At 43.0% G+C, this 27,758-nt stretch overlaps 1 protein-coding gene across 1 annotated transcript in view; it reads right to left on the bottom strand.

Annotated features, from left to right (window-relative positions):
• Positions 1–27,758, bottom strand: part of impg2b (interphotoreceptor matrix proteoglycan 2b) — a 69,727-nt gene that overhangs the window by 13,132 nt on the left and 28,837 nt on the right. Inside the window, 6 exon segments of the mRNA XM_034180224.1 lie at positions 246–307; positions 1,878–2,134; positions 11,751–11,771; positions 13,042–13,100; positions 19,000–19,161; positions 19,315–22,166. Coding sequence (XP_034036115.1) covers positions 246–307; positions 1,878–2,134; positions 11,751–11,771; positions 13,042–13,100; positions 19,000–19,161; positions 19,315–22,166 — 3,413 coding nt within the window.

Raw genomic sequence — 27,758 nt, 5'->3', positions numbered from 1 at the left:
TGCCGCCATCATAATCAAACCACTTTTTTGAACAGCAAAGCTTCTATAACACAGACGAACAATGATTCATCTGCAGATGTATTGGTCAACCCAAACCAATCAAGCATCTCCTGACTCCCTCATTTCCTCCGAGGATCAGCGATGTTTCAGACCTGCATCTCTACCTGGATCCAAACCACATGTGTGCACATTCAGCCACGTGACACACACGTGCCCTCAGTTATCAGTGTTCTCACGGGACTTACCATGTTGTCGTAGGTAGTGTCCGGCTGGCTCGTAGGGATTCTTGAAGGCAACATGTTCTCTGCTGCGGGAAAGAGTGGAGGTCCATTAGATTTGAAGGTCTTCCAAAAGTGGGATTGATCCTTTTACACAAATGTTTCTGAAAAAGGAATCATTCGACTATGGGATAGACCCCTCACAGTGGGTAAGTCACTACCATCGAGGCTGGCAAAACCTACCACCCATAACTTACTTGGTGTCTATCCCAAGCTAATATTTATGTATGATAGACATCCATGGGTGATTGTTATAGCCAGGTAGAGGAGTCAGTGAAGGATTACACAGGGGTCACATTTTAAAACGCTCCAATCATATTATATGAAGTATACCGGATTATTTGCCCGATCATAAAGATTCCAAAATGGTATAGCAGGGGTGGGCAACGAGGGCCGAGACACTGCAGGTTTTCCTTGCAACCAATCACCTCACCAGGTGGGTTGCTGATGAGCTTCTCCCCTGCACATAAACACCTGGACATCAATGAAATCACCTGCTGAAACACCTGAACATTAATGAAATCACCTGTGAAGGTGACTGGTAGCAAGGAAAACCTGCAATGTCTCGGCCCTTTATGGCACATGATTGCCCACCCCTGGGGTATAGGGTATTCAACCATCTATGGTTGAATGTTATGGAGTTCTGGGGTAAAAACAACAGAAATTGTGCCAAATGATTGTTAATAGGGTTCTAAGAAGGAATCGTTTGTATGTCATATGCCATAGAATCCAACAGACATGAACCTTGGATGACAGTTACTTTGGAAACCAAACATTCAACACAGTCAGAACTATTCCACTTAGTAATCCTATTATCTCAACCAATAATTCCCATCACCTTTTATCAAAAATGGAGCAACTTTGACTTTTGGCCCCTGTACAAACTGAAAACGACCTTTTTCACTTTTTTTTTTTACCCCATAACATTCTGTCACCGACAGTCCAAACTACACAATTTTGAATTCGCTATTATCATAGAAATAATGTGGTATTACTTCTCAACACGATTAGGGTATTTTTAATTTTTTTCTGACCCATGTAATCCATTACTGACCCCAATCTGGCAACAGCTATCACTCTAGGATGACTAGCACACATTTTTGTGTTGGCCATGCTATACTATGGCTTGATCATAAGTAGTGTTTGGGCACCTTAAGTGGTACTTTTTCGATCAAACTGGATTCGCACCTGTCTCTTGCATGTATTCACACTCATGTCTCTTGTATGAACTACTTGGCAATTTTAAGAAAATGGTCAAATATATTGATTGGATTTCATAAATAACTTACCAGATTAAAAGTCTGTCATACTTGTTTCAAGTCCCTGTAGACAGGTGACCAAATGCCATATCACAAGTTTTGCCAACCTGGGTGGTGGGAGGGACCGACCTATCTGACCCATGGACTAAGCAGTGAAGATGCCAGAAGTTCGTGCAGAGCTTCTCCAAAAATGCTGCATCCATCTTTTCTTTGATTAGAAACCAGAACTTCAAATCAAACTTTAACATCGTATAAACTAATATGTTTTGAGTTCTTCTGCAGCCCTGTCAGAAAACATGACATCAGGGAGGATGACGATGCCTTGGGTCTCTTCTCATACCGTTCTCCAGCTGCAGCGGGCTGGCCTCAGTGCTCACGCTGCTGTTGATCAGGAAATCGTCTTTCTTCTGCGCCTCTGTGATGAAGTAGTTGCGGAAATCGGTGATGGTGTTGACGACGGTGGGGTCCTCAGGGGCAGTGGGGTCGGTCTTTTCCAGCAAGTTGTTGTGCAGAGTGATGAAGTTCAGTGTGTCACTGGAGATGCCGCCACTGTCCACCTCCAGGGTGATGGCATAGTGAACCAGAACCACCAAACCCCTGAGAGTGAGGAAAACAAATCAGCCACAAGGACATTCTCTCTGTGACTCCCACAGGTCACTGCAGTCTTCATCAGACAGTTTGTCAAGGTCTGAAGAGCCTCTGCAGGTATGACATCAATGACTGTGTTCAAATCTTCTAAAAAGGAGATCTGTGTAGCCAAATTATGAAACAGTGTTCTCTGTCATTGTCTGGTCTGAGTAATGTTTTTTTCTGGATGTTTTAGTTATTTGTGGGGGCAGTTGATTGGTTTGAGATGTATTTTGGGTGTTATGTACAGTAGTGTTCAGAATAATAGTAGTGCTATGTGACTAAAAAGATTAATCCAGGTTTTATGTTGTGTGTTGGGGGGGCGTGGCTGGATGTTTTGGTGTTCTTTTCTTTTCTTTGCTCTCCAGGTGGCATGAGGGCTGATTTGTCTGTGAAGAAGGTGCTGGCTGAAGAGTCTTCACCCTCATCAACATCATGGAAAGCACCTGTGATTGGTGCTCACGTGCAACCTGGACGACTTGCAGCTGAAGCAGATAATTGGATGGCGTTCTGCATTTAAGTCATGTGTGATTTGAGCAGAACTGCCGGGAACGCGACCTTGTGACGTTCGTTTGTGAGACGCTGAGGACCGCGCCTGGGTTTTGACACATCGAGCCCGTGAAGCAGGGAGGGGTGAGGACACATGCTGTCAGCACGCACTAAAGGTAATTAAGTGTTTAAGTAATTGTTGATAGTAACTTGGTGTTTTGTTACACAGTATACTGGAATTGTGAAGAGAATTGTGCAGTTTGCTTCTCACTGCTGTGGCGTGAAGGATAAGTGATCCTCCACTTGTTGTGAGAAGCTGCTCATTTGCATAAAGTAAAAAAAGGACACTGACCTGAGTGTGTTGCTGATAGCGTGTGTTTATTGGAAGATATAGTTGTATCTGTTGACTTACCTCACCTTCTCTTTGCTTCACAGAGAATCAGTTTGTCGTGTCCACCTGGGGGGTGTTTGGCGGTGGTAGGAAGTCCAGGAGCGCCGGCTTTAATCCTTGCGAGCGCTGGAGAGCGAGCCACGAATCACTCCACCAGAGGGACGTTGTTTTTATGTTTTTACACTTTTAAGCACAGGTGAATAATAAATAGTTTGTTTGGAACCGCTTTCTGGTTGTTTTTAGCGCTGGGTCCTGTCTGACGCAGGTCCGTTCCTCAACCCGCGTCGACACATAACATTTTAAGTATATTTCTTATTGTTACATGGGAAACAAGGTACCAGTAGATTCAGTAGATTCTCACAAACCCAACAAGACCAAGCATTCATGATATGCACACTCTTAAGGCTATGAAATTGGGCTATTAGTAAAAAAAAAAAGTAGAAAAGGGGTGTTCACAATATAGTAGTGTGGCATTCAGTCAGTGAGTTCGTCAATTTTGTGGAACAAACAGGTGTGAATCAGTGTCCCCTATTTAAGGATGAAGCCAGCACCTGTTGAACATGCTTTTCCTCTTTGAAAGCCTGAGGAAAATGGGACATTCAAGACATTGTTCAGAAGAACAGCATAGTTTGATTAAAAAGTTGATTGGAGAGGGGAAAACTTATAGGCAGGTGCAAAAAATTATAGGCTGTTCATCTACAATGATCTCCAATGCTTTAAAATGGACAAAAAAAACAGAGACGCATGGAAGAAAATGGAAAACAACCATCAAAATGGATAGAAGAATAACCAGAATGGCAAAGGCTCACCCATTGATCAGCTCCAGGATGATCAAAGACAGTCTGGAGTTACCTGTAAGTGCTGTGACAGTTAGAAGACGCCTGTGTGAAGCTAATTTATTTGCAAGAATCCCCGCAAAGTCCCTCTGTTAAATAAAAGACATGTGCAGAAGAGGTTACAATTTGCTAAAGAACACATCAACTGGCCTAAAGAGAAATGGAGGAATATTTTGTGGACTGATGAGAGTAAAATTGTTCTTTTTGTGTCCAAGGGCCGCAGACAGTTTGTGAGACAACCCCCAAACTCTGAATTCAAGCCACAGTTCACAGTGAAGACAGTGAAGCATGGTGGTGCAAGCATCATGATATGGGCATGTTTCTCCTACTATGGTGTTGGGTCTATGCGAGGTCTATTAGAAAAGCATCCGACCTTATTATTTTTTCAAAAACCATATGGATTTGAATCACGTGTGATTACATCAGACATGCTTGAACCCTCGTGGGCATGCGAGAGTTTTTTCACGCCTGTCGGTTACGTCATTTGCCTGTGGGCAGTCTTTGAGTGAGGAGTCGTCCACCCGCTCGTCGATTTTTTCATTGTTTAGGAATGGCTCAGAGACTGTTGCTTTGTTTGATAAAATTTTTTTCAAAACTGTAAGGCACAACTGAGTGGACACCATTCAATAAATTCAGCTGGTTTTCGGTAAAAATTTTAACGGCTGATGAGAGATTTTGGTCTGGTAGTGTCGCTTTAAGGATGGTCCACGGCGCCTGACGGCGATCTGCGCTTCGAGGCGGCAGCGTCTCGCCGTTTCAAGTTGAAAACTTCCACATTTCAGGCTCTGTTGACGCAGTAAGTCGTCAGAGAACAGAGAACTTTCAGAAGAAGTCGGCATGAGGAGTTTATTCGGACATTCCATTGTTAACGGTCATTTTGTAATGAAAGAACGTGCGGGCAGAGTCGCATGTCGGGCTGGACCCGACCGCGGGGGGTCGCGGCAGGAAAAACACCTCCGTTGGAAATCTTAACGGGCAAGTTGGAACATGCCCAAGCTGTTAAACAATTTCTCAGTTACTCACTTGTTGAAAGCCATTAAAAGCCGCCTGAATTCTACAAAATTCTACAAAATACTTGAAGAGGTCATGTTGCCTTATGCTGAAGAGGACATGCCCTTGAAATGGGTGTTTCAACAAGACAATGACCCCAAGCACACTAGTAAACAAGCACAATCTTGGTTCCAAACCAACAAAATTAATGCCTCGCAGATGTGAAGAAATCATGAAAAACTGTGGTTATACAACTAAATACTAGTTTAGTGATTCACAGGATTGCTAAAAAAAGCAGTTTGAACATAATAGTTTTGAGTTTGTAGCGTCAACAGCAGATGCTACTATTATTGTGAACACCCCCTTTTCTACTTTTTTTTACTAATAGCCCAATTTCATAGCCTTAAGAGTGTGCATATCATGAATGCTTGGTCTTGTTGGATTTGTGAGAATCTACTGTATCTACTGGTACCTTGTTTCCCATGTAACAATAAGAAATATAATCAGAACCTGGATTAATCTTTTTAGTTACATAGCACTACTATTATTCTGAACACTACTGTATCTGATTACTTTCATATTTCTTGTTCTTATTTCTTGATCTGCACATCTGGTTTTCCCTTGTGTGAATATTATTGTGGTCTTTTCCTGTATTGCACAGTTCTCTGGTTTTTCATTGAATGTGCATCTATCTGGTCTTTCTCATCTGTATTCATGCACCTGTTTCTTTCATACACTCATGCACCTGTCTCTTGTAAGCAATCACACATCTGTCTCTTTCATGAGATCATGCACCTATGTCTTGTACATTACCAGTCAAATGTCTAGACAGACTTTCCCCATTCAATCTGTATTTATGTACCTCTCTTATATGTATTTATGTACCTGTCTCTTATATGCATTTGCGCACTTGTCTCTCGTAAGCAATCACACACCTGTTTTGTGTCATCTTATCACTCTTCACAGTATATGATACCTACATTTTCCATCTTCATCGGTGCACTAGGTTCTTATTGAAGTTGTTTGTCAAGACTTTGCATAGTGTTTATTCTGAGCCTTCATCATGTCAGGGCTTCATGCTTTGCTGGTACAGCTCTCTCACTCTATCACTCAGCCTTTATTTTATGTCAAATCTTGTCTCACTGTCTCGTGAGTTAAGTCTTCCTCACAGAAAGCCGCATCACTCCATATCTCCATACCACCACAGTCCTCGTTCCCTTTTCACCTTTAATAAAGTTTTTTCCCATTTCTGTTGTGTGGGCCGCTGAAGAGGAGGTACTGCTGGCCCACCACCAGAGGGCGCCCTGCCTGAAGTGCGGGCTTCAGGCACGAGAGGGCGCCGGAGCAACTGGGAGTGACAGCTGTCACTCATCAACAGCACCAGCTGTCACTCATCATCACCACATCACCATAAAAGCCGGGCAGCAACTCCACCTCGCTGCCGAGATATCATCTACCGCTTAGGTAATATTCTCTGCTGTATCTGAACTGTGACTTACGTGTGATCTGTTTGCAGCCGTTTTCCTGTGGTGCACTTTCAGCTGGGTTGGCGATCAGTGAGAGAATCGACGTCCTCGCCTTTCACTCCAACCAGATAAGTGGTTAACAGGAGCTGCTATTGTGTTCCTACTTCGGAGGTGGAGGTGCTCCCTCCCGGAGGAACTGGATCTGTGTGTGAGGATTTACTGGGTGTGTATCCACACACCCACCATTAACTGTCTCTGCTTCCTGCTAGCAGTACCAGGTCTGACAGCTGGAGACGGTGGCCACCTGGAGACTCAGGACTTGGCGGCTCTGGTGTTCTTCAGATCCGTTGGCAGTGGAAGCCATGTGGGACCCGGCTCTTCTCTGGACAGACGTCTTCTATCCTCGAGCCTGCCCACACGTCACTTTTCGTATAATTGACTATCATTCTCAAACTGCATTTGTCTGTATTCCGTTGTGCACAATTCGCAACATTAAATTGTTATATTTTGGCTTATCCATTGTCCGTTCATTTACACCCCCTGTTGTGGGTCCGTGTCACTACACTTTCCCAACAATTTCACTGATTACGTGCGATCTTGCATCTGGGTTCAGTTCCAGACTAAACCACAACACTATGATCATATGAAGTCTGTTCATGTAATTTCAACAAATGCAAATAAAACATCTCGACCCACTGTGACAACAACATTGTGCCCAAGGTTTCTGTACCTGTACAAACTAAAGTAACATAGTTGCAGGGAAACATCCGGTGTACAAACAAGACTCTCCGCAGGTCCATGATTAAAATACATCCCTTACAGGATTTACCAACAGCTAATCCTAAAAAAGGTGTCTTAAACTCTCGAGTTTCTCAATGTTTAATTTCTGTTCTGCCAGTTCGTCATGTTGTGTGCGCTTTATTGTGAAAAGTGGGTTTTGATCTCAGAGAGGTTGCCTGCTTAAAAAAGGATTAACTAGCTGCTTCAACGCAGTGCTGTGGGGCAGAAAACCAGCCGTGCTTTTAGAACTAAACAAAGGAAAAGACTTTTGTGTAGCAAAACGCCGCCGAGTGCAGAATAGCTGACACAGCTCATTTAACTGATCCCTGCTGTCAGGTCGAAGAGACTAAACAGGGAGCAAACTGACAGACAGAGACGTGAAGAGAAAAGCGAGTTTATCTTAAATCTTTGACATTAATCTCTTCGGTGAGTGGCGGAGGATTTGCTTCAGGTCTGATTGACGATTGTTAATGACATTAATTACAGATTGGCTGTGACAGGCAGGTGAAAGGGGCTTCAGGTGAGGAAATCCCCACAGATCACACCGCAAATAAACCCCCATCTCTTTACCCTCACAGTCAGTTTTAATGTTTGCTAAATCAACTATTAACTAAATCAAGTGGAAAATTCAGTTTATTTGCAACGTGAAGCTTTTGATAAATGCAAAGTTAGCAGGAGGGAGTTCTATCTAAAAGTGGATCCGAAATTAAACATGTCAAAAAGAACATTTAAATGTGTTCACAGGATATCAATAAAAAAAAAAACATAATTTTCAACAACATAATAAATTAGAGGACTTGGCAGAAGACAGGTACGCGTGTAAAGTACCGAGACCGCAACCCAGAAGAGGAGCAGAAAGTGAACGAATTAATAAATGAGAAAAAATAAGACAGATCGCAACTCCAGATTCAGGATACCTGATTTTATAAAATTCTCAAAACTGACCTTGTTGGAAAAGTGGCTAATTAACTCTCTATCTGTCCACTTTGGTACGAGGGAGTATATTTATGTGAATTTGTAGATTTGTACATAATGAAGTAATTTCTGTTTGCAGACTGAACATAAACCCAATTCAAACTCAAGCTTTTTTTTTTCCTGTTTCAAAATAACAATTTAAGGACTACATTATGTACCATATTTTCCAGACTATAAGACATGTTGCAACTTATACTCCGATGCAACATATATAAAAAATACAACCAAAAAAGTTACACATTTGTTATTAACAATGATGACTATAACCACAAGGAAAACCCAGGAATCAAAGCAAGAAACAAAATAAACTAACAATAAAAGAATAAATGCCAACAAGTAAATTGCCCATACGGGCAGGGACAAAACTGTTGTCAGCCCATCTTATTTTTGCCAAAAGTTAACATTTCAAGTGAATAAACAGTCGAGACCTTGCCGCACATTTGAGCAGCTTTTGCACCAAGTAGCGGGTGATGTGTGAATTTCAGGGCTTCTGTACATTTCCTACTTGAAACCCAAAATTCAGTTAAAAAGGCATTTTGTAAATGTCAGAAATGCATGATTTTTTTATTTTTTATTTTTTTTGGCAGGCAGATCTTTAACATCCCAGTATTAATGTATAAAAATTTTGATTATGAGAGTTTTACAGTGCATGAGGTTTAGGACAGGGAAGGTTCTGCCGTATGGATGGAGGGGAATTCTCTTGACAAACACAACTTAGAGTTGTGAATCATAAAAAGCACACTACAACAGTGCACAAAAAAGTTTTCCCCTATAATATGAGTAAAACTGGAACAAAGATGCTGAAGTTAGCAATTAGGCCTCTTGCTATGAGGATTTGTGCTGCTTTGTCGAAACGTGCTACCGTAGCAAATTCAATTCAATTTATTTTCCTTTATATAGCACCAAATCACAACAGAGTTGCCTCAAAGCGCTTCACACAGGTAAGGTCTAACCTTACCAACCCCCAGAGCAACAGTGGTAAGGAAAAACTCCCTCTGAGGAAGAAACCTCAAGCAGACCAGACTCAAAGGGGCGACCCTCTGCTTGGGCCATGCTGCAAACATAAATTACAGAACAATTCACAGAACAATTCACGGACGAATATACAAGAAATGCTGTTGGCGCACAGGACAGGAGGGTCGCCAGCACAAATAGTACCAATTAATAGTAGAGTCCATCAATTTGTGATACCCAATCAAAGCAATGCTAGAGGTAATTATGGGGACCACTTCCAGTTTTGTAGCCCTGTAAAGTTTTAACTTGAAATGTATTGAGTTTTATTTATTTAAATTACAAACATGGGCGCGTGTACTGTGAGAGCACGTTTTCATATTCATATTTCAAATGGAGCATATTTTGATAGATGAACATCCCCTATCAGATAATGCTCCCAGAGTGTGTTTTAGATCAGAAAACACAACAAGAAAGACATTTTGAGACATTCCTCACAGTTGTGCAGTTGTTTCAGCAAGGTCGCGTGGTAGGACCATAAGGTAGCAGCACGTTGTGATGGGGAGCTTCGCTCGGCGGAACAACCTACTACAGTTAGCATGCTCAGAGGTACTAGTCTGCGTAGACTCATTCTGACATATTTTAATAAAGTAAAACTTTTGGAACACACTGAACATCAGAGTGGAAAGTTGGCAACGTTACACCAAGACATTTTTATTCACATTTTAATACACTCTACAATCAGTATTGCAGCTGTTCTGCTTTGTAGGTTTCTGTGAGCCATTTAAAACAGACATGACCGAAAGATGTTTTTTTGTTTTTCACAGTGTAGAAGTGTTCATTTATTTTAAGAAAATCTGACTTTTACAAGCAAATTATCTGGACCAGTATATTTTAAGCGTACTGTCTGTCCAAAGTGTGAAATTCATCACCTCGTGCTTGTTACTTAATATTTTTAAAGTGCAAGAAAATACAGCAAAAAAAAAAAAAAAGAGAAAGAGAAAGAGAGCAGCGGTGATGATGAGTTTGGAGCAACACTATGGTCATTCCTTTTGTCCAGCATGGCTGTATTTCCCATCATGCCGAGCAGTAAAGTCACAATATAATCAGATGGATTTATCGGACTCTGGGAAAAGGTAAACCTTTTTTCTTATTAGGAGCTCTCTGAGAATCAGAAATTAGTTTTCAAATGTGGGTGCATACAAATGCTGCAAATATCCACCAAAACTAAACAAAAATATCCACCAAAAGTAGAATAAAGAAATGGGAAAACTTTGTTATGTTATATATATATATATATATATATACGAGGGCTGTCAATAAAGTTACGGTCCTTTTTATTTTTTTCAAAAACTATATGGATTTCATTCATATGTTTTTACGTCAGACATGCTTGAACCCTCGTGCGCATGCGTGAGTTTTTCCATGCCTGTCGGTGACGTCATTCGCCTGTGAGCACTCCTTGTGGGAGGAGTCGTCCAGCCCCTCGTCGGAATCCCTTTGTCTGAGAAGTTGCTGAGAGACTGGCGCTTTGTTTGATCAAAATTTTTTCTAAACCTGTGAGACACATCGAAGTGGACACAGTTCGAAAAATTAAGCTGGTTTTCAGTGAAAATTTTAACGGCTGATGAGAGATTTTGAGGTGATTCTGTCGCTTTAAGGACTTTTCACGGTGCGAGACGTCGCGCAGCGCTCTCAGGCGGCGTCATCAGCCTGTTCAAGCTGAAAACCTCCACATTTCAGGCTCTATTGATCCAGGACGTCGTGAGAGAACAGAGAAGTTTCAGAAAAAGTCGGTTTCAGCATTTTATCCGGATATTCCACTGTTAAAGGAGATTTTTTTAATGAAAGACGTGCGGACGGGTCCGCGCGTCGGGACGCAGCCGCCGCGACGCTCCGCCACAGGAAAAACACCTCTGTTGAAAGCCTTAAGGACAAGTTGGAACATGTCCTGCCTGTTAAACAATTTCTCATATACTCACTCCACTGAAAGCCATCAAAAGCCGCCTGGATTTTACAAATGGTTATCAACACGGAGGTGTTTTTCCTGTGCCGCCGCACCGCGTCGGCTGCGTCCCGACGCGCGGATCCGTCCGCACGTCTTTCATTAAAAAAATCTCCTTTAACAGTGGAATATCCGGATAAAATGCTGAAACCGACTTCTTCTGAAACTTCTCTGTTCTCTCACGACGTCCTGGATCAATAGAGCCTGAAATGTGGAGGTTTTCAGCTTGAACAGGCTGATGACGCCGCCTGAGAGCGCTGCACGACGTCTCGCACCGTGAAAAGTCCTTAAAGCGACAGAATCACCTCAAAATCTCTCATCAGCTGTTAAAATTTTCACTGAAAACCAGCTTAATTTTTCGAACCGTGTCCACTTCGATGTGTCTCACAGGTTTAGAAAAAATTTTGATCAAACAACGCGCCAGTCTCTCAGCAACTTCTCAGACAAAGGGATTCCGACGAGGGGCTGGACGACTCCTCCCACAAGGAGTGCTCACAGGCGAATGACGTCACCAACAGGCGTGGAAAAACTCACGCATGCGCACGAGGGTTCAAGCATGTCTGACGTAAAAACATATGAATGAAATCCATATAGTTTTTGAAAAAAATAAAAAGGACCGTTACTTTATTGACAGCCCTCGTATATATATATATATGTGTGTGTGTGTGTGTGTGTGTGCGTGCGTGCGTGTAGTCAGGCTTACCTTTCCAAGTCTTTCTGCGGCCTGAAAAACCGTAAAACAAATTAATTAAATTAAATTAAAAATAAATAATCATGGAAAAATTTGCATATACCATATTTTTTAAAAAGCCTTTTAAGCTTTTTTGTAACAACAATTCAACTGTTGTGATTTCTTGCTGCATCAAGTTGGAACTTTCTTACAGAAGCAGAAGTTCCAAAGATTTAGGAGGACAGATATTAGTAAGCTCATATATATTTGGACAACAACATCAGTCCAAAAAACCATATTACAGTTGAAAACAAATAATAATAATAATAATAATAATAATTTCCTTTATTAGTCACTGTACATACATACAACAAAAAGTGTCCTCTGCCTTTAACTCATCCCAACAAGAACCTACTGTAATCCTGTTATAGAGTTATTCCCAAATTTAACCTAATTCTAACCATTAAAACATTTAATCACAACTTTGATTGGCACAAGACTAAGATAAAGTATTTTCCATTATATATTATATATATATATATGTGTGTGTTAAAATAGGTGCGAAAAAACAAAGCATAATTTAAATGACATGGCATCTTATTACTTGTGATTACATTTTTAAAGCAATCACATAGTTTAAAGTAATCTTAGGCTTTTATTAAAAAACAAAAAACAAAACTGAAATCCAAAGATGCTTTGATTTGACAGCACGGCGGCTTAGTGGTTAGCACTGTTGCCTCACAGCAAGAAGGTCATGGGTTTGATTCAAACCTGTGGCCTTTCCATGTGGAGTTTACATGTTCTCCCCGTGTTTGTGTGGGTTCCCTCCGGGTGCTCCGGCTTCCTCCCACATTCAAAGACGTGCAGGTTTGGTGGACTGGACATTTTAAACTGTCCGTAGGTGTGAATGTGTTTGTTTGTCTGTATGTGTCCCTGCGACAGACTGGTGTCCTGTCCAGGGTGAACCCTGCCTCACGCCCTCGGACTGCTGGGATAGGCTCCACCCCACCGGTGACCCTTAATTGGATTAAGCGGTTGAAGATGAGTGAGTGATTAGAAAGAACATGGCACAGTGTGGTAAATCTAAAGTGTGCACACAGAAGTGAGGGAAGCCACCATGACACCCATGACAACTCTGATGCAGGAATAAACCTCGTAACTGGAGAAATGGTGCACACAAAAATATGAAAAGGTCAGGTCAGGTTTGAGATCCTGCGCCAAAAGAACAAAACAGTTTAAGTCTAACATGTTGTGATACAAATCAAAAATAAAAGCATCATCAGTGTCCAAATATATATGAACCTCACAGTTAAAATGAAACTACCTGAATTCAATAATGTGGACGTTCTTGAAACCTGGAAGTCTCCCAAAGGCGTCTTCAATCTGTAAGTCAAAGAAATAAATATTTTTATCAAACAAGGTTTTGTCGTTTAAAAGCTCAAACCCTGATTGGATAATGTTGTGTGACTAAAGCAACCCCTCGAGAAATTCTGCTCCTCTACGTTCCTGCTTTTATGAACTGGACAAAGTGTTTTTAAGTCCAAAGAGGGAAAACTAAGGAGCGATGGAGGATGATCCTGGTCTTTAAGTGTCTCTCTGTGGACTCTGTCTCACTCCTGTTGTTCCTATTAGCGCTCTTATCCACTTCACATTTGCTCATTAACGACTCCGACCTCCACGTCCAAACCATAAACTGACTTTCAGCGTCACTAGTGGTGGCCTGGAGCCTGACGTTCTTCCATTAAAAAAAAAAAAAAAAAAAAAGAGGCCCCAGCGCTCCGGGAATACACTGTCCATTCCTGTTTTCCTGGCAGAGGTCAATTTTCCAACGTCTTCAGTGAGCTAACTTCAAGCGAGAGGCTCCTCGTACACTCCAATTTCTCTGACGTTTTCCAGCACATTGTGTGAGCGTACGTGTGCAGTGAATCAGCGGAGTTTTTAGCACCTGAAGATTGGGAACGCACAAAAACAGGCGAGGCCTTTCAACCTGAGCCAAACGCCTGAGTTTGCACTTTGCAGGAACCCGCAGGAGAGGTAATTTGGCGATGACTGTACATCCTGGACGTCAGCGAGAAGACGAGATGCGCGTAAAAGAGGAGAAATGACAGAAAAGAGCAAGAAGGACGTGTTCTGGGAAGGATACGGTCAACAAAATCACCTGAAGGAACGATCGCAACAACAAAAATCTCAGCCACAATCAAAAGAATATCGCTGGTGCTTGATATGGACATGCTAACAACATACCAGCACTTCTACATGCAGTGTTAAGCGTTAGCCAGTAAGGTAGTAGCATTATCTATACCATCTTACGATCATGTTAAATTAAACATTTCTAATTGCTCAAATAGTGCTACTCATCAAAGTGCACGTTAGACTGTTAGCTTGAACATTGTCCAAAAGCAGTTCAGTCTGGGAACATGTGCTGAGAAAACTCGTCACTGCATACACAAGCCTATAAGGAACCACCTTCAGTCCTGCAGGGCAAACACCCAGGCAGGCAACTGGTTCATCCTGTCTCCCAAACGTATACAGTGTATGCTAGCTTTAGGTGGGCAATCGCACTAGCAGTTAGCACTGTAAGTTTCACCTGTGAGGTCTGGCAAAGGGACCAGGATGGCAAGCCAACACAAATGTACGGAAATCACTAATCATGTGACATTACCTGGTGAATATTTATCAGAATACATCCAAGAGAACATCCTCAAAAAAGTATGTCTCCTGTCTGCTACCTGCTAACCAACCAAGACAGCTAGCTTCTACTGCAGCAGACAACAGAATGTTTAGAGAGGAATCCTTCAAATGGTGATACAAGCACCAAATTTGGCAAAAGTACACCTTAGATATTACTCTTTTCAAAAAAATCAATGGGCCACTTGAATTTTCAATAGGCGGCCACGTAGGGGTCACTTGAAGAATTACACCGGGGTCAAAATATAAAAATGCTCCAATCATATTGAAAATTATACCACATTATTTGTCTGATTGTATAGTTTTGACTATCTATGACTGAATTCTGTAGAGTTATGGGGTAAAAACAACAAGAATAGTGACAAAGTTCAGTTTCAGTTTGTACAGGGGTCAAAAGTTACAAGTTGCTCCAATTTTATTCAAAGGTGATGCAAATTATTGGCTGAGTTAATAGGGTTTCAAAAAGGAATAGTTTGCACCATGTATCATGCTTAGTTATCACGTTACGGGGTAACATATGTCACATGTCATAGAATTCAATGGACGTCAACATTATTTGACCTTTACTTTAGAGATCAAGCATTCAACACAGTTAAAATTATTCCATTTATTAATCCAAGTAGCTCAATCAACAACTTGCATCATTTTTCTTATTAAAATTGGAGGACCTTTAACTTTCTGTACAAACTGAAACTGACCTTTGTCACCATTCTTAAGGTTTTTACCCTGTAACTCCATAACATTCAGTCATAGATAGTCCAAACTATACCTATTTGGAATTTTTATGATCAGATAAATAATGTGGTATAGTTTTCCGTATGACTGGAGCATTTTATTTTTTAACCCCTGTGTAATTCTTCAATTGACCCCTACGTGGCCACCTATTGAAAATTCAAGTGGCCCATCGGTTTTTTCAAAAGAGCAATGTCTAAGGAGGATTTGTGCTGGATTTGGTGCTTGTATCACCATGTGAAGTATTGTTTCAGTTATTTGCTGCACTATTAGCTATGCATTGTATTAACTCCTAGGCTAGCTAGCAAACTTAGTCGCTTCAACATAGTTTTGTTGAAAGTTGGAAATGTTGAATTCCCACTTTCAAATAAGTGCACCATAAACTTTGAGACTTGCACAATATATTTAGATTAGATTAGATAGAATTTAAACGTTGCCACGAACAGCGGGAGAAGAAGAAAACTAGAAGGGTGGAAATGAGAGTGGGGACTTTGAATGTTGGTAGTATGACTGGTAAAGGGAGAGAGCTGGCTGATGTGATGGAGAGGAGAAAGGTAGACATATTGTGTGTGTAAGAGACCAAGTGGAAGGGAAGTAAGAGCAGGAGCATCGGCGGTGGGTACAGGAAGAGAAATGGTGTTGGGGTCATTTAAAGGAAGAGTATGTTAAAAGTGTGTTGGAGGTTAAGTGAGTGTCTGACAGGGTGATGAGTGTGAAGTTGGAAATTGAAGGGGTGATGATGAATATCAGCAGTGCATATGCCCAACAGGTAGGTTGTGAGATGAAGGAGAAAGAAGATTTCTGGAGTGTGTTAGATGAGGTGGTGGAGAGTGTGCCCAAGCATGAAAGAGTGGTGATAGGAGCAGACTTCAATGGGCATGTTGGCGAAAGGAACAGAGGTGATGAGGAAGTAATGGGTAGATATGGTATCAAGGATAGGAATGGGGAAGGACAGATGGTAGTTGATTTTGCAAAAAGGATGGAAATGGCTGTGGTGAATACCTACTTTAAGAAAAGGGAGGAGCACAGGGTAACATATAAAAGTGGAGGAAGGTGCACACAGGTGGACTACATTCTTTATAGGAGAAGCAAGCTAAAAGAAATCACAGACTGTAAGGTGGTAGCAGGAGAGAGTGTCACTAGACAGCATAGGATGGTTGTTTGTAGGATGACTTTAGAGGTAAAGAAGAAGAAGAGAGTGAGAGCTGAAAGGATCTGAAAGGATCAGATGGTGGAAGCTGAAGGAGGAAGACTGTTGTGTGAAATTTAGCGAGCAGGTGAGAGAAGCACTAGTTGGAGGGGAAGCAATTTTGGACAATTGGAAGAGTACTCCAGATGTGGTTAGGGAGACAGCTAGGGCAGTACTGGGTATGACATCTGGACAGTGGAAGGAAGACAAGGAGACTTGGTGGTGGAATGAAGAGGTCCAGGAAAGCATAAGGAGAAAGAGGTTGGCGAAAAAGTTTTGGGATAGTCGGAGAGATGAAGAAAGTAGACAGGAGTACAAGGAGATGCGGTGTAAGGCGAGAAGTGGCAAAAGCAAAGGAAAAGGCATATTGCGAGGAGAAAAGGACTTGTACCGATTGGCCAGACAAAGGGACAGAGCTGGAAAGGATGTGCAGCAGGTTAGGGTGGTAAAAGATGCACATGGTAATGTGCTGACAAGTGAGGAGTGTGTGCTGAGAAGGTGGAGGGAATATTTTGAAGAGTTGATGAATAAAGAAAATGAGCAAGAGAAAAGGCTGGATGATGTGGTGAGAGTAAGTCAGGAAGTAAAAGAGATTAGCAAGGAAGAAGTGAGGGCTGCTATGAAGAGGATGAAGAGTGGAAAGGCAGTTGGTCCAGATGACATTCCAATGGAGGCATGGAAATGTCTAGGAGAGATGGCAGTAGAGTTTCTAACCAGATTGTTTAATAAAATCTTGGAAAGTGAGAGGATGCCTGAGGAGTGGAGACGAAGTGTGCTGGTTCCTATTTTCAAGAACAAGGGTGATGTGCAGAGCTGCAGTAACTACAGAGGCATAAAGCTGATCAGCCACAGCATGAAGTTATGGGAAAGAGTAGTAGAAGCTAGGCTTAGAAAACAGGTGAAGATCTGTGAGCAACAATATGGTTTCATGCCGAGAAAGAGCACTACAGATGCAATGTTTGCTCTGAGAATACTGTTGGAAAAGTACAGAGAAGGACAGAAAGAGTTACATTGTGTGTTTGTGGACTCAGAAAAAGTTTATGATAGGGTGCCAAGAGAAGAGTTGTGGCATTGTATGAGGAAGTCTGGAGTGGCAGAGAAGTATGTTAGGGTAGTACAGGACATGTACAAGAATAGTGTGACAGCGGTGAGATGCGCAGTCAGAATGACAGACTCATTCAAGGTGGAGGTGGGACTACACCAAGGATCAGCTCTGAGTCCTTTCTTGTTTGCAGTGGTGATGGACAGGTTGACAGATGAGATCAGACAGGAGTCCCCATGGACTATGATGTTTGCAGATGACATTGTGATCTGTAGTGAGAGTAGAGAGCAAGTTGAGTCTAGTCTGGAGAAGTGGAGATATGCTTTGAAGAGAAGGGGAATGAAAGTCAGTAGAAGCAAGACTGGGTACATGTGTGTGAACGAGAGGGAGCCCAGTGGAATAGTGCAGTTACAAGGAGTAGAAGTGGTGAAAGTAGATGAGTTTAAATATTTGGGGTCAACTGTTCAAAGTAATGGAGAGTGTGGTAGAGAGGTGAAGAAGAGAGTGCAGGCAGGGTGGAGTGAGTGGAGAAAGGTGGCAGGAGTGATTTGTGACCGAAGAATATCAGCAAGAGTGAAGGGGAAAGTTTACAAAACAGTAGTGAGACCAGCTATGTTGTATGGTTTAGAGACAGTGGCACTAACAAAAAGACAGGAGGCAGAGCTGGAGGTGGCAGAGCTGAAGATGTTGAGATTCTCTTTGGGAGTGACAAGAATGGACAAGATTAGGAATGAACATATCAGAGGGACAGCTCAGGTGGGACGGTTTGGAGACAAAGTCAGAGAGGCGAGATTGAGATGGTTTGGACATGTGCAGAGGAGGGACCCAGGATATATAGGGAGAAGGATGCTGAGGATGGAACCACCAGGCAGGAGGAGAAGAGGGAGACCAAAGAGGAGGTTCATGGATGTGCTGAGAGAGGACATGCAGGTGGTTGGTGTGACAGAGGAAGATACAGAGGACAGGGTGAGATGGAAACGATTGATCTGCTGTGGCAACCCCTAACGGGAACAGCCGAAAGACAAAGAAGAAGAAGAAGATAGAATTTTATTGATCCCTTAGGAAGACTCCCTCAGGGAAATTGAGGTTTCAGCAGCATTGTATAGCAGCACACAGGGTAAGAAGCACACAGAGCATCAAAAGTGAAAGTTAACAAAAAAACACACACAATTTGCAGATATAAATACTAGACATAGTGATTGCTACTGGCTTACTGGCTACTCCTGTTCCTCTCATTCCCGTCCTCTGTCTTCCTGTTACTCCTCCTCCCCCTGAGTGAGGAGTTGTACAGTTTAATGGCCTGAGGGACAAAGTAGTTTTTCAGTCTGTTGGTCCTGCACTTGGGAAGGAGCAGCCTGTGGCTGTAGAGGCTCCTCTGTTTGCTGATGATGGTGTGCAGAGGGTGACTGGCATCATCCATCATCCATTTGTTGTGGAATCCCCCAAAATACTTTACCAGCAATAGCTTTAGAAGACATCCCAGAAAAATAAAGGTGGTTTATAATAACTACTACATTTCAACATAAAGCAAATTTTCTGTCAACTCAAAGGTCATCATTATCAAGATGGCTTGCGATTGGTCATCAACTCAAATCCCTGGACCAGGTGGCACTTTGACCATAAGAACTCACCCTGCGTTTGAAATGTCTGGCCAGTTGCTGGTAGGGGAAGCTGCTCGGGTCTCTGAGAGCATCATTGTAGGTTTCTCCTCTTAGCTTGATGCTCAGCTCCATCACCTGGTCCTTCAGGGGTTTTGTGGGTCGCAACAAGGTGTCGCCGATCTCGTTACCAATCTTGATATGCGGGAACATACATGCAAACCATAGTGGTAGGTTTCTGTTTGGAAACTCAAGTACTGCACTTACACAGGTGTTCAAAGTTTATCTCACTCTGCAGTTAATCATGTTTACATTTACTTGCATTTGCAGCTAGTTGTGTGTTCTTACCGTTTTCTCCTGCTCGTCCTCCAAACCAAAACCGTTGTTTCCAAGTAAGTTATCATCTGAGTCGTACACTCCCTCTGTCGGCTCTGGGAAATTGCCATTATTGAACTCCACTACATACTCAGTTGTGACCTTCAAAGTGGTACCAGACGAGGCCTCTTCAGTAACAGCCACCGTAACATCTCGCATGCTCTCCACAGTGACTTCTATGTTGGTTTCTGGTGTGATTTCATCAAAGACATCAGGTATAGCTTTGACTGGAGCCTCTGTCATGATTTTCTTTGCCTCCTCAATTGTTGTATCATCTGTGACGTTACCTTCAACATCCTTGGAGAACACCTCTGTTGGAGAAACCTGGATGCTGTCATTTGAGGATCTATCTTGATTAGGTGAAGAAGGTGTAGTGTCCTTGGCTTCAGTGGTTACCATTTCTGTGGGCTTCTTGATCATTGCCTCTGGAGATGTTTCGCTTGGATCCACTGGGAGAGATTCTCTTTTAACATCTGGAAAAGATTCAGATACTGGAACCCCTCTTGCTGGCTTTGTCTCAGTTAATGGTGTAGCGCTCTCCCTTGTAGATTTTGGTGTAAGATCTACGCCAGACTGTACTGTGGGTTCCATTATTACCTGTGGGGTCCCATCTCCATCAGGTTCAGGTGTTTCCATAACTTCAGTCTGTGGTGGTAGTTCTTCTGTGTGCTCTGGAATGACAACAACTGGTGTTATAGCCTCACCAGAGTCTGTTGGGGTTTCCTCAGTAATCTCCTGAATGACCTCCTGTGTAACTTCTGGTTTGGTTTCATTTGCTTCTGGTTCATCAACTTCTTCCATTATCTCTTCCAGGGATGTAGGAGTCACCTCTTCTCCCATATGTTCCCATGGTTCTTTGCTCCCGACTCCTTCTTGTGTTTTATCTGCAGATTCTATTCCTAAATCTGTTTTTCCTCTGTCAGGTAATGCTTCAGGTTCCTCTTCTTCTGCAGCGTCCGTTGTGGTTTGTGTCTCTTCTGCACTTTCTTCTACTTTTGGAAGTTCGGATATTTCTGCCCTTTCTACTACATGATCAGCTTTTTGTACAGTTTCTGCTGAAAGCTCCGTTTCTTCTGCACTTTCTGCTCCATCACCTCCTTCTTCTCCTGTTGGTATCATAGGAGGCACCATAATTTCTTCATCTCCATGAGGTTCTTCTGTAGTTTCAATCATTTCATCTTTTGTTTCTTCTTTAGATTCTCCTACTGTACCTACTTGGTCTTTTTCAATAATTGGTGTTTCTTCTGTAACTCCAAATGACTCTTCTTCTCTGTCTATTGTAGCATTTATTGGTGCTTCTACTGTATCTTCCACTGTCACTGTGACCTCCTCTGGTTCCTCAGAAGTCTTTTCTATTGTACCTACTTTTGTACGTCCCATTTCTTCCTCTGCCTCAGTGAAGTCTTCTGTTTCAACTCCAAGTTCTTCTATTGCCGTTTCTTCCAAAACTGTTTCCATTAACTTTGTTGTTGCCATCTCATGGGATTCAACAGCAGCTACTGCTATCTCATTTTCAGTCTCAACTGTGGGTTTGTCTTCCACTCTTATCTCTTCTGGCATTTTTGTTCCAATTTCTTCATCAGCAGTTACATCCGTAATTGATGTTTCTTCCTCTAACGTGTCCTCTGGGACACGGGCGAAGTCTTGGTCCTTGTCATCTTGTATGATCGCTATGATGGGTTCAGAAGTAACCTCAGCCAATGGTGTTGGTTTGTCTACTTGTAGTATGTCTTCTCCTGCATCTGCACTAACTTCAACTGTGATTTTGTCTGTTGTGACTAAAGTAATGGACTTGGTGGAAGTCTCTGTTTCTGAGCGATTTTCCTGTTTTGTGAATATTGTAACACTTTCTCTTGTCAAAATTTCAGTCAGATCTGCTCCTGTCCCAACTTGAACTTCACCTTGGCTAACATCTACAGGGGCATTAGAAGGGTGTTCTTCATGTGGTTCCTGTAGTTCTTCTTCCGGTTTTTCCACAACTGCCTCCTCAAATTGCAGTCTCTCATCGATTGGTTCAACGATATTCTCGGTGGGTCCCGTTTTGTCCTCAGTAATCACTTCAATCATATTTAGGTCTGAGATACTATCCAAGGAGTCCTGAGTTTCAGGGACAATAATGTCCTTCACAGTTGTCTCTAGTATATATCTTGCCTCAACATCTAATTGGGCCTGAGAATCAGTGTCTACTATTCTATCCTTACCTGCTTCTACCACTGTGACAGCTTCTGAATCAGGGGCAGAGGTGGGCTTTGGAAGAAACACAACAGTGACCTGTGTAGAGACCAAATTAACCACAACCTCTGAATATGGCTTCATATGTTCTAAAGTAGTTGCTTCAGTCATCCCAGAATCAGATACATTTACATCTTCTGGAAGATCCTCATGGATCTTCTTATCTTCTACTACAACCTTCTCTGCTGGTGTTTCAGGAACAGTTTTGCTTTCACCAACTTCCTGAATCATCCCATCAAAGGATGTGTGGGTAACAAACTCAGCAACCTCTGTAGGAACCTCCATAGTGTTCTCAGATATATCCACAACATCTAATACTTCTGAGTCCAAGGGAACCTCAGTAATGTCAGCAATGACAGTCGTACCATCCTTAGTCTCTGAAGCACCTTCAGTGTGCTCTAAAGTGACAGCAACATCAGGGACAGAGGTCATCGCCAAAGGTATCTCTATAGGTGGTTTTGAAGGACTCTCTTGAATCGACCCTTCGGTTGCAGAAGGAGGCGGTGTTTGAATAGTGACCTCATAAGTAGGAGACAGGCCATGTTGGTCAGGTACATCTGGTTTGGACCCAACAATGATGGTGACATCATCTTCTGAAACAAAAAAAAGCAAATGAAGAAAATGATGGTGCAATGTAAAGAAATGTAGAGTTGATCTGTACTCCAGTAAAGTCCACACTGCAGACTTTACATCTCAAAGTAAAAACTTTTGCCAACAAATAAACTGGTGTTAGATAATATCTGTGCTAATTTTTTGTTTTATGTTAACTATTAAGTATTTGTGTTATTTGTTTGGAAGTTCTGAGAACTATGTTAAGTTTTACTCTTATCATCTGTCCAAGTTTCAGATACAGGGAGAGCTCCCCTGTTGGTGAGAGCCAGTAACATTACAAATATGAGACTAAACCACACCCATGTTAACACCCACAAGGAATAAAAAGTGTTGTATGACTCATTTAGGGGCCTTTCACAAGATGGGACACTGTCTGTGAGGGTCCCAGGCCTGGTTTCTAATGTGACCTTGAATAAACTCAAAATGAGGAATACAATGGTTTGGTTTTTGGTAAGGGGCAGAATCTTACATAAAAGAACCAGGTAGAAATAACACTGGCATGATGATGGAGCATCACCAGTTTGCTTTGGGAAGTTCAAGAACTGTCCAAATCAGATAAATGTTATTCATAATCCTGGTGGCACCAAAAAACGGAGATTACACTTTTACGATGTATGTATGCAGAAATCCGGCTCAGATACACAAACTGAGGCACAAACAGACCACGGCAATCCAGACCCCTGCAGGGAGTTGTAATTCCTGTCAGTAGTTCTTCAGCAGCTGGGCTGTAATCTTTAGAGGATCTTAGAGTCTTCTTAGCCATCAGAGGAGAAGAGTGCAGACAAATCCATCAAGATTAGCTCATGTTATGGGAACTGTAAACCCCTTTCGTCAAATCTTCCGGAAAGGGATTTTTAATCCATTCAAAAAAATAAAATAAATAAAATTTGCAGGTTGATGGTTTCAGTGGTTTTAAAAACATTTGAGCTGCGAAGTCATGCACTATAGAAATTGGAAATCTTGACCAAAGTTTTGTCATTATGAAAAAAAAAAAAGAAGAAGCCCTATTAACCCTCAAAATTGTCCTATAAACATCAAAGCTAACATGACACGATGCCGTTATTTCAATTATGTCAAACATGGAACTTCATTCTATTTTAGCACAAAAGCAAATGATTACTTTTAGTTAAGAAATTGCTAATGCTAAAAATGAATGAAAATTTTATATTAGGTAAACATGAGCTATATCAACCTGTGCACAAAAAACATATTGTGTTGTCAGGAGGAAATATTGGAGCCATGGGACCTCATGGAGAAACTTTGCAAGTAACTTTTGTTACCAGGCCTGTTGGCACTGTACCAGCTTACAACCATTTGAAAGGCCGATTCAGACCATAGAACGACCTGCGTGATCACACTAACGCTGATCCTTGCCTTCCAATCCTCTGCCAAGTCTTCCATCTGAGTGGTTGGTCTGCTCAGCCTCCCTCCATTGACCAGGCTGCAAACCTTTAATAGGCTTAAAGTCTATTCTGAGAGCAGCGTGTCTCCAAGGAATCAGCCTCCTGCATCCGCCGCTCCCTCCGATAATAGACGGGACTGGAACTCCTTTCAGAATGTACAACGCAGCTCCAAACAAGCATTCAACGGGAAAACACATCATTGTTTTTACTATGTGTGATGTATTGGTACTTCATCTCGTGTCACACCACACCACCAGGTGGCGCCCTCTTACCTACAATATGTATTGTGCCGGAAGTAGAATAGACCAGTGTGAAGTACCCAGCTCAGAGTCCGGTCCATGTTTGTGTGAGCTCCAATATTTGGCAAGATATTATAAATTGGCGACGAGTAAGGTGACCCACTCATGTCATTTTCTGATGGAGGAGACTCAGCATTAGCAGGGGAGGGAGAAGAATCCCAGGACAACCGGATCGAGGAACAAGCAGTTCAAAACCGCCACCGCCAGTAAGAATGGCAACGCTTTTGGGACACATTGATGCCTACGACGAATCATCGGAGCAATGGTCGACTTATGTCGAGAGGTTTGAACATTTTATTGAAGCCAATGATGTCCCCGCTACAAAGAAGGCGGCAGTATTCTTAAGTGTCATTGGGGCAACTACATATAGCTTACTGCGGAGCATACTAGCTCCGGATAAACCTAGCAGTAAAACTTACAAAGATTTAGTGGACACCCTGGATGGTCATTTCTCCCCCAAGCCCATAATAATTGCGGAGAGATTCCGATTTCACAAACGCAATCAGGAAGCGGGAGAGACCATAGCACAATATGTGGCCATTTTGAAAAGTTATCTGAGCATTGTGATTTTGGCGCACATTTGCAAGATGCCCTGCGCGATAGACTCGTTTGTGGGCTCAATAATGAGACTATTCAAAGGAAACTCCTGACGGAGGAAAAACTTGATTTTAAGAAAGCAGTCGAAATGGCATTGGCAATGGAAGCGGTAGCGAGGGAATCACTACATTTGAAAAGCTCATTGAAAGTGCATGCTGTGTCCACGTCTTCGCCACTGGGTGGCGACAAATGTTTTCAATGTGGCAAGATTAATCATCATGAACGTGACAGCTATTTTAAGGAGCAGCAATGCCACAATTGCAATAAAAAGGGCCACATAGCCCGCGTGTGTAGAAGCAAAAGGAGTGAAACAAAGCAGGCAAAGTCAAAACAAGACAGTAAAATCAAACAAAAAAAATACAAGGATGCAGACAAAGGCAAAATTCATAAAGTGGCAGCTGCAAATTCATCAGAGGAGAAGGAGTCTTCAGCAGGTTCAGACTCTGATTTCACTCTGCACATGGTGTCTGCAGTGAACACAGAACAAGTGAAAGCAGTTAAAACGGGGCATGCAGCATCATCAATAATAATGATTAAGCCAAAAATTGAAGGGCAGTCAGTGGATATGGAGATGGATACTGGGGCCGCTGTATCCTTGATCTCCAGTGAGCTATACAAAGACAAATTTGCACACTTACGTTTACGCAAGACAGACGTCGTTCTGAAAACATACACAAGGGAGTTACTGCAGCCCGAGGGAATGCTGAAGGTGTGGGTTAAGTTGAACAAGCAGAGGGCTAGGTTGCCTTTATATGTGGTAAAAGGAGAGGCCACCACCACTGTTCGGCCGTGAATGGCTAAGGAACATCGACACAGACTGGAGTGAAATCAGACAGTGCGAACGGGAAGTACGGCAAGTGGTGAAACTCTTGAGAGTGTCCTAATCGCCACACTGAAGTGTTTCGCAAGGAATTGGGGACACTGAAAGGATTCGAAGCTTCACTGATGCTGAGGCCAGACCAGCAGCCAAAGTTCTGCCAAGCTCGGGTGGTACCGTATTCGCTGAGACCTAAGTGGAAGCTGAAATAGAGCACCTCCTCCAGCAAGGAGTTATCTCTCCGGTTCAGTTCAGCGACTGGGCAACCCCCATAGTGCCTGTCATGAAGAACGGTAGTGTGAGGATATGTGGAGATTTAAGGTGACTGTAAATTCCAGCCCTGTGAGCTGACACTACCCAATACCTCGTACTGAGGATTTGTTTGCGTCCTTGTCTGGGGGACATCGTTTCAGCAAACTGGACCTTTCACAGGCCTACCTTCAGGTACCGGTTAAGTCAGATTCTAGGAAATATCTTACGATCAGCACCCACAAGGGCATGTTCTGCTACAATCATTTACCATTTGGAATTACTTCCGCGCCTTCCATATTCCAGAGAATTATGGACCAAGTGTTCCAAGGGCTACCAAATGTACATTGCTTTCTTGATGACATTCTCATCACAGCCCAAGATGATGCGCACCATCTGAGAAATCTCGAAGCCGTTTTGAGTTGTCTTGAAAAATTTGGGCTCCGAGTCCAAAAGGAGAAATGTGAGTTCTTCAGGAGCTCGCTAGAGTACTTGGGGCACATGATTGATTCTGTAGGGCTCCACAAGTCTAATGATAAGATCAAAGCCATTGTGGAGGCGCCCGTGCTGACCGATACGACCCAGTTGCGCTCTTTCCTTGGGCTCATCAACTATTATGCACGCTTCGTCCCGAACATGTCGACCCTTTTACACCCATTGAATTCGTTGCTACATAAGGGGGTGAAGTGGGAATGGTCCGGGAGATGTGACGAAGCTTTCCAAAAAGCAAAGGAACAGTTATCCAGCAAAAGTGTACTGACACATTACAATCCCAGACTGCCAGTTATACTTGCCTGCGATGCCTCGCCCTATGGGGTGGGGGCAGTCATCTCACATTGACTGTCAAATGGGGAAGAATGACCCATAGCCTTTATTTCGCGGACGCTTAACAAGGCAGAGCAGAATTATGCTCAAATTGAGCGCGAGGCATTAGGAATAATATTTGGGGTCAGACGTTTTCATTCATACCTCTATGGCCGTCATTTTACCCTACTTACTGATCACCGGCCCTTGACAACAATCTTGAGCCCTAGCAAAGCGACACCGTCCATGGCTGCTGCAAGACTACAGCGCTGGGCACTCATATTGGCAGCGCACGATTATACAATAAGGTACAGATGCGCCGCTGACCATGGCAACGCAGACGGTCTCTCGCATCTGCCTCTGCCAGTGCAACACAAAGAAAAACAAGGGACAGTTGACACATGTCTGATAAAATACATTGAAAGCCTTCCAATCCACTGCAGTGAGGTGAAAAGAGAAACCAAAGCAGACACCACACTCTCACAGGTGATCGAGATGGCGTCAACCGGTCGTTTTCCACCAGCCAAGGACGCAGACAGGAGTCTGGTCCCGTATATCATACGGAAATATGAACTCTCCATACTTCAAGGCTGCTTAATGTGGGGAAATCAAGTTGTAGTCCCACCCAAACTACGTCAGCATGTTTTAGACGAACTCCACGCCGGACACCTGGGCGTGGTCAGGATGAAATCCCTGGTGAGGAGCTACGTGTGGTGGCCGGGTCTGGACATGCAGAGATGCAAGACGTGCACCCAGTGCCAACGATGTCAAAAGAGCCCTGCCCTCACACCGCTGCACCCATGGCCCTGGCAAACAGGTCCGTGGCAGCGAATTCATATCGACTTCGCCGGCCCCTGGGAGGGGCACATGTTCTTCCTCATTGTGGACGCTCATTCCAAGTGGCCCGAAGTCATATTGACGGATTCAACCTCATCTGCAAAAACAATTGAAGTGTTAAGAGGCCTCTTCAGTCATTACGGTGTACCAGAGGTCCTAGTGAGTGATAATGGGCCTCAATTCACTTCTGAGGAGTTTGCCCACTTTTTAACATCCAATGGCATTACGCACAAACGCTCCGCTCCTTTCCATCCGGCAATGAACGGCCTGGCAGAGCGTTTCGTGCAGACATTTAACCATTCTCTGAAGTTGTCGAGGGGTACAGCTTCGGTCCAGCGGCGACTCGATGCTTTCCTGCTACACTACAGAAACACCCCCCACGCCACTACAAAAGAGTCACCTGCTACGTTGTTTCTCCGTCGCAGACTGCGCACCCGCCTAGACCTGCTGAAACCGAGCGTGTCAGCAGTGGTGGATCGAGCGCAAGAGGACCAACAGCGACACCGTGGCACACACGCTAAAGCGAGAACTTTTGAAGTGGGAGACCCAGTGCTTGTCCGGGACTAT

Source organism: Thalassophryne amazonica, chromosome 1 (genome assembly GCF_902500255.1).
Source record: "Thalassophryne amazonica chromosome 1, fThaAma1.1, whole genome shotgun sequence".
Taxonomy (NCBI): Eukaryota; Metazoa; Chordata; class Actinopteri; order Batrachoidiformes; family Batrachoididae; genus Thalassophryne; species Thalassophryne amazonica.
This window is presented reverse-complemented; position numbering and strand designations above follow the sequence as displayed.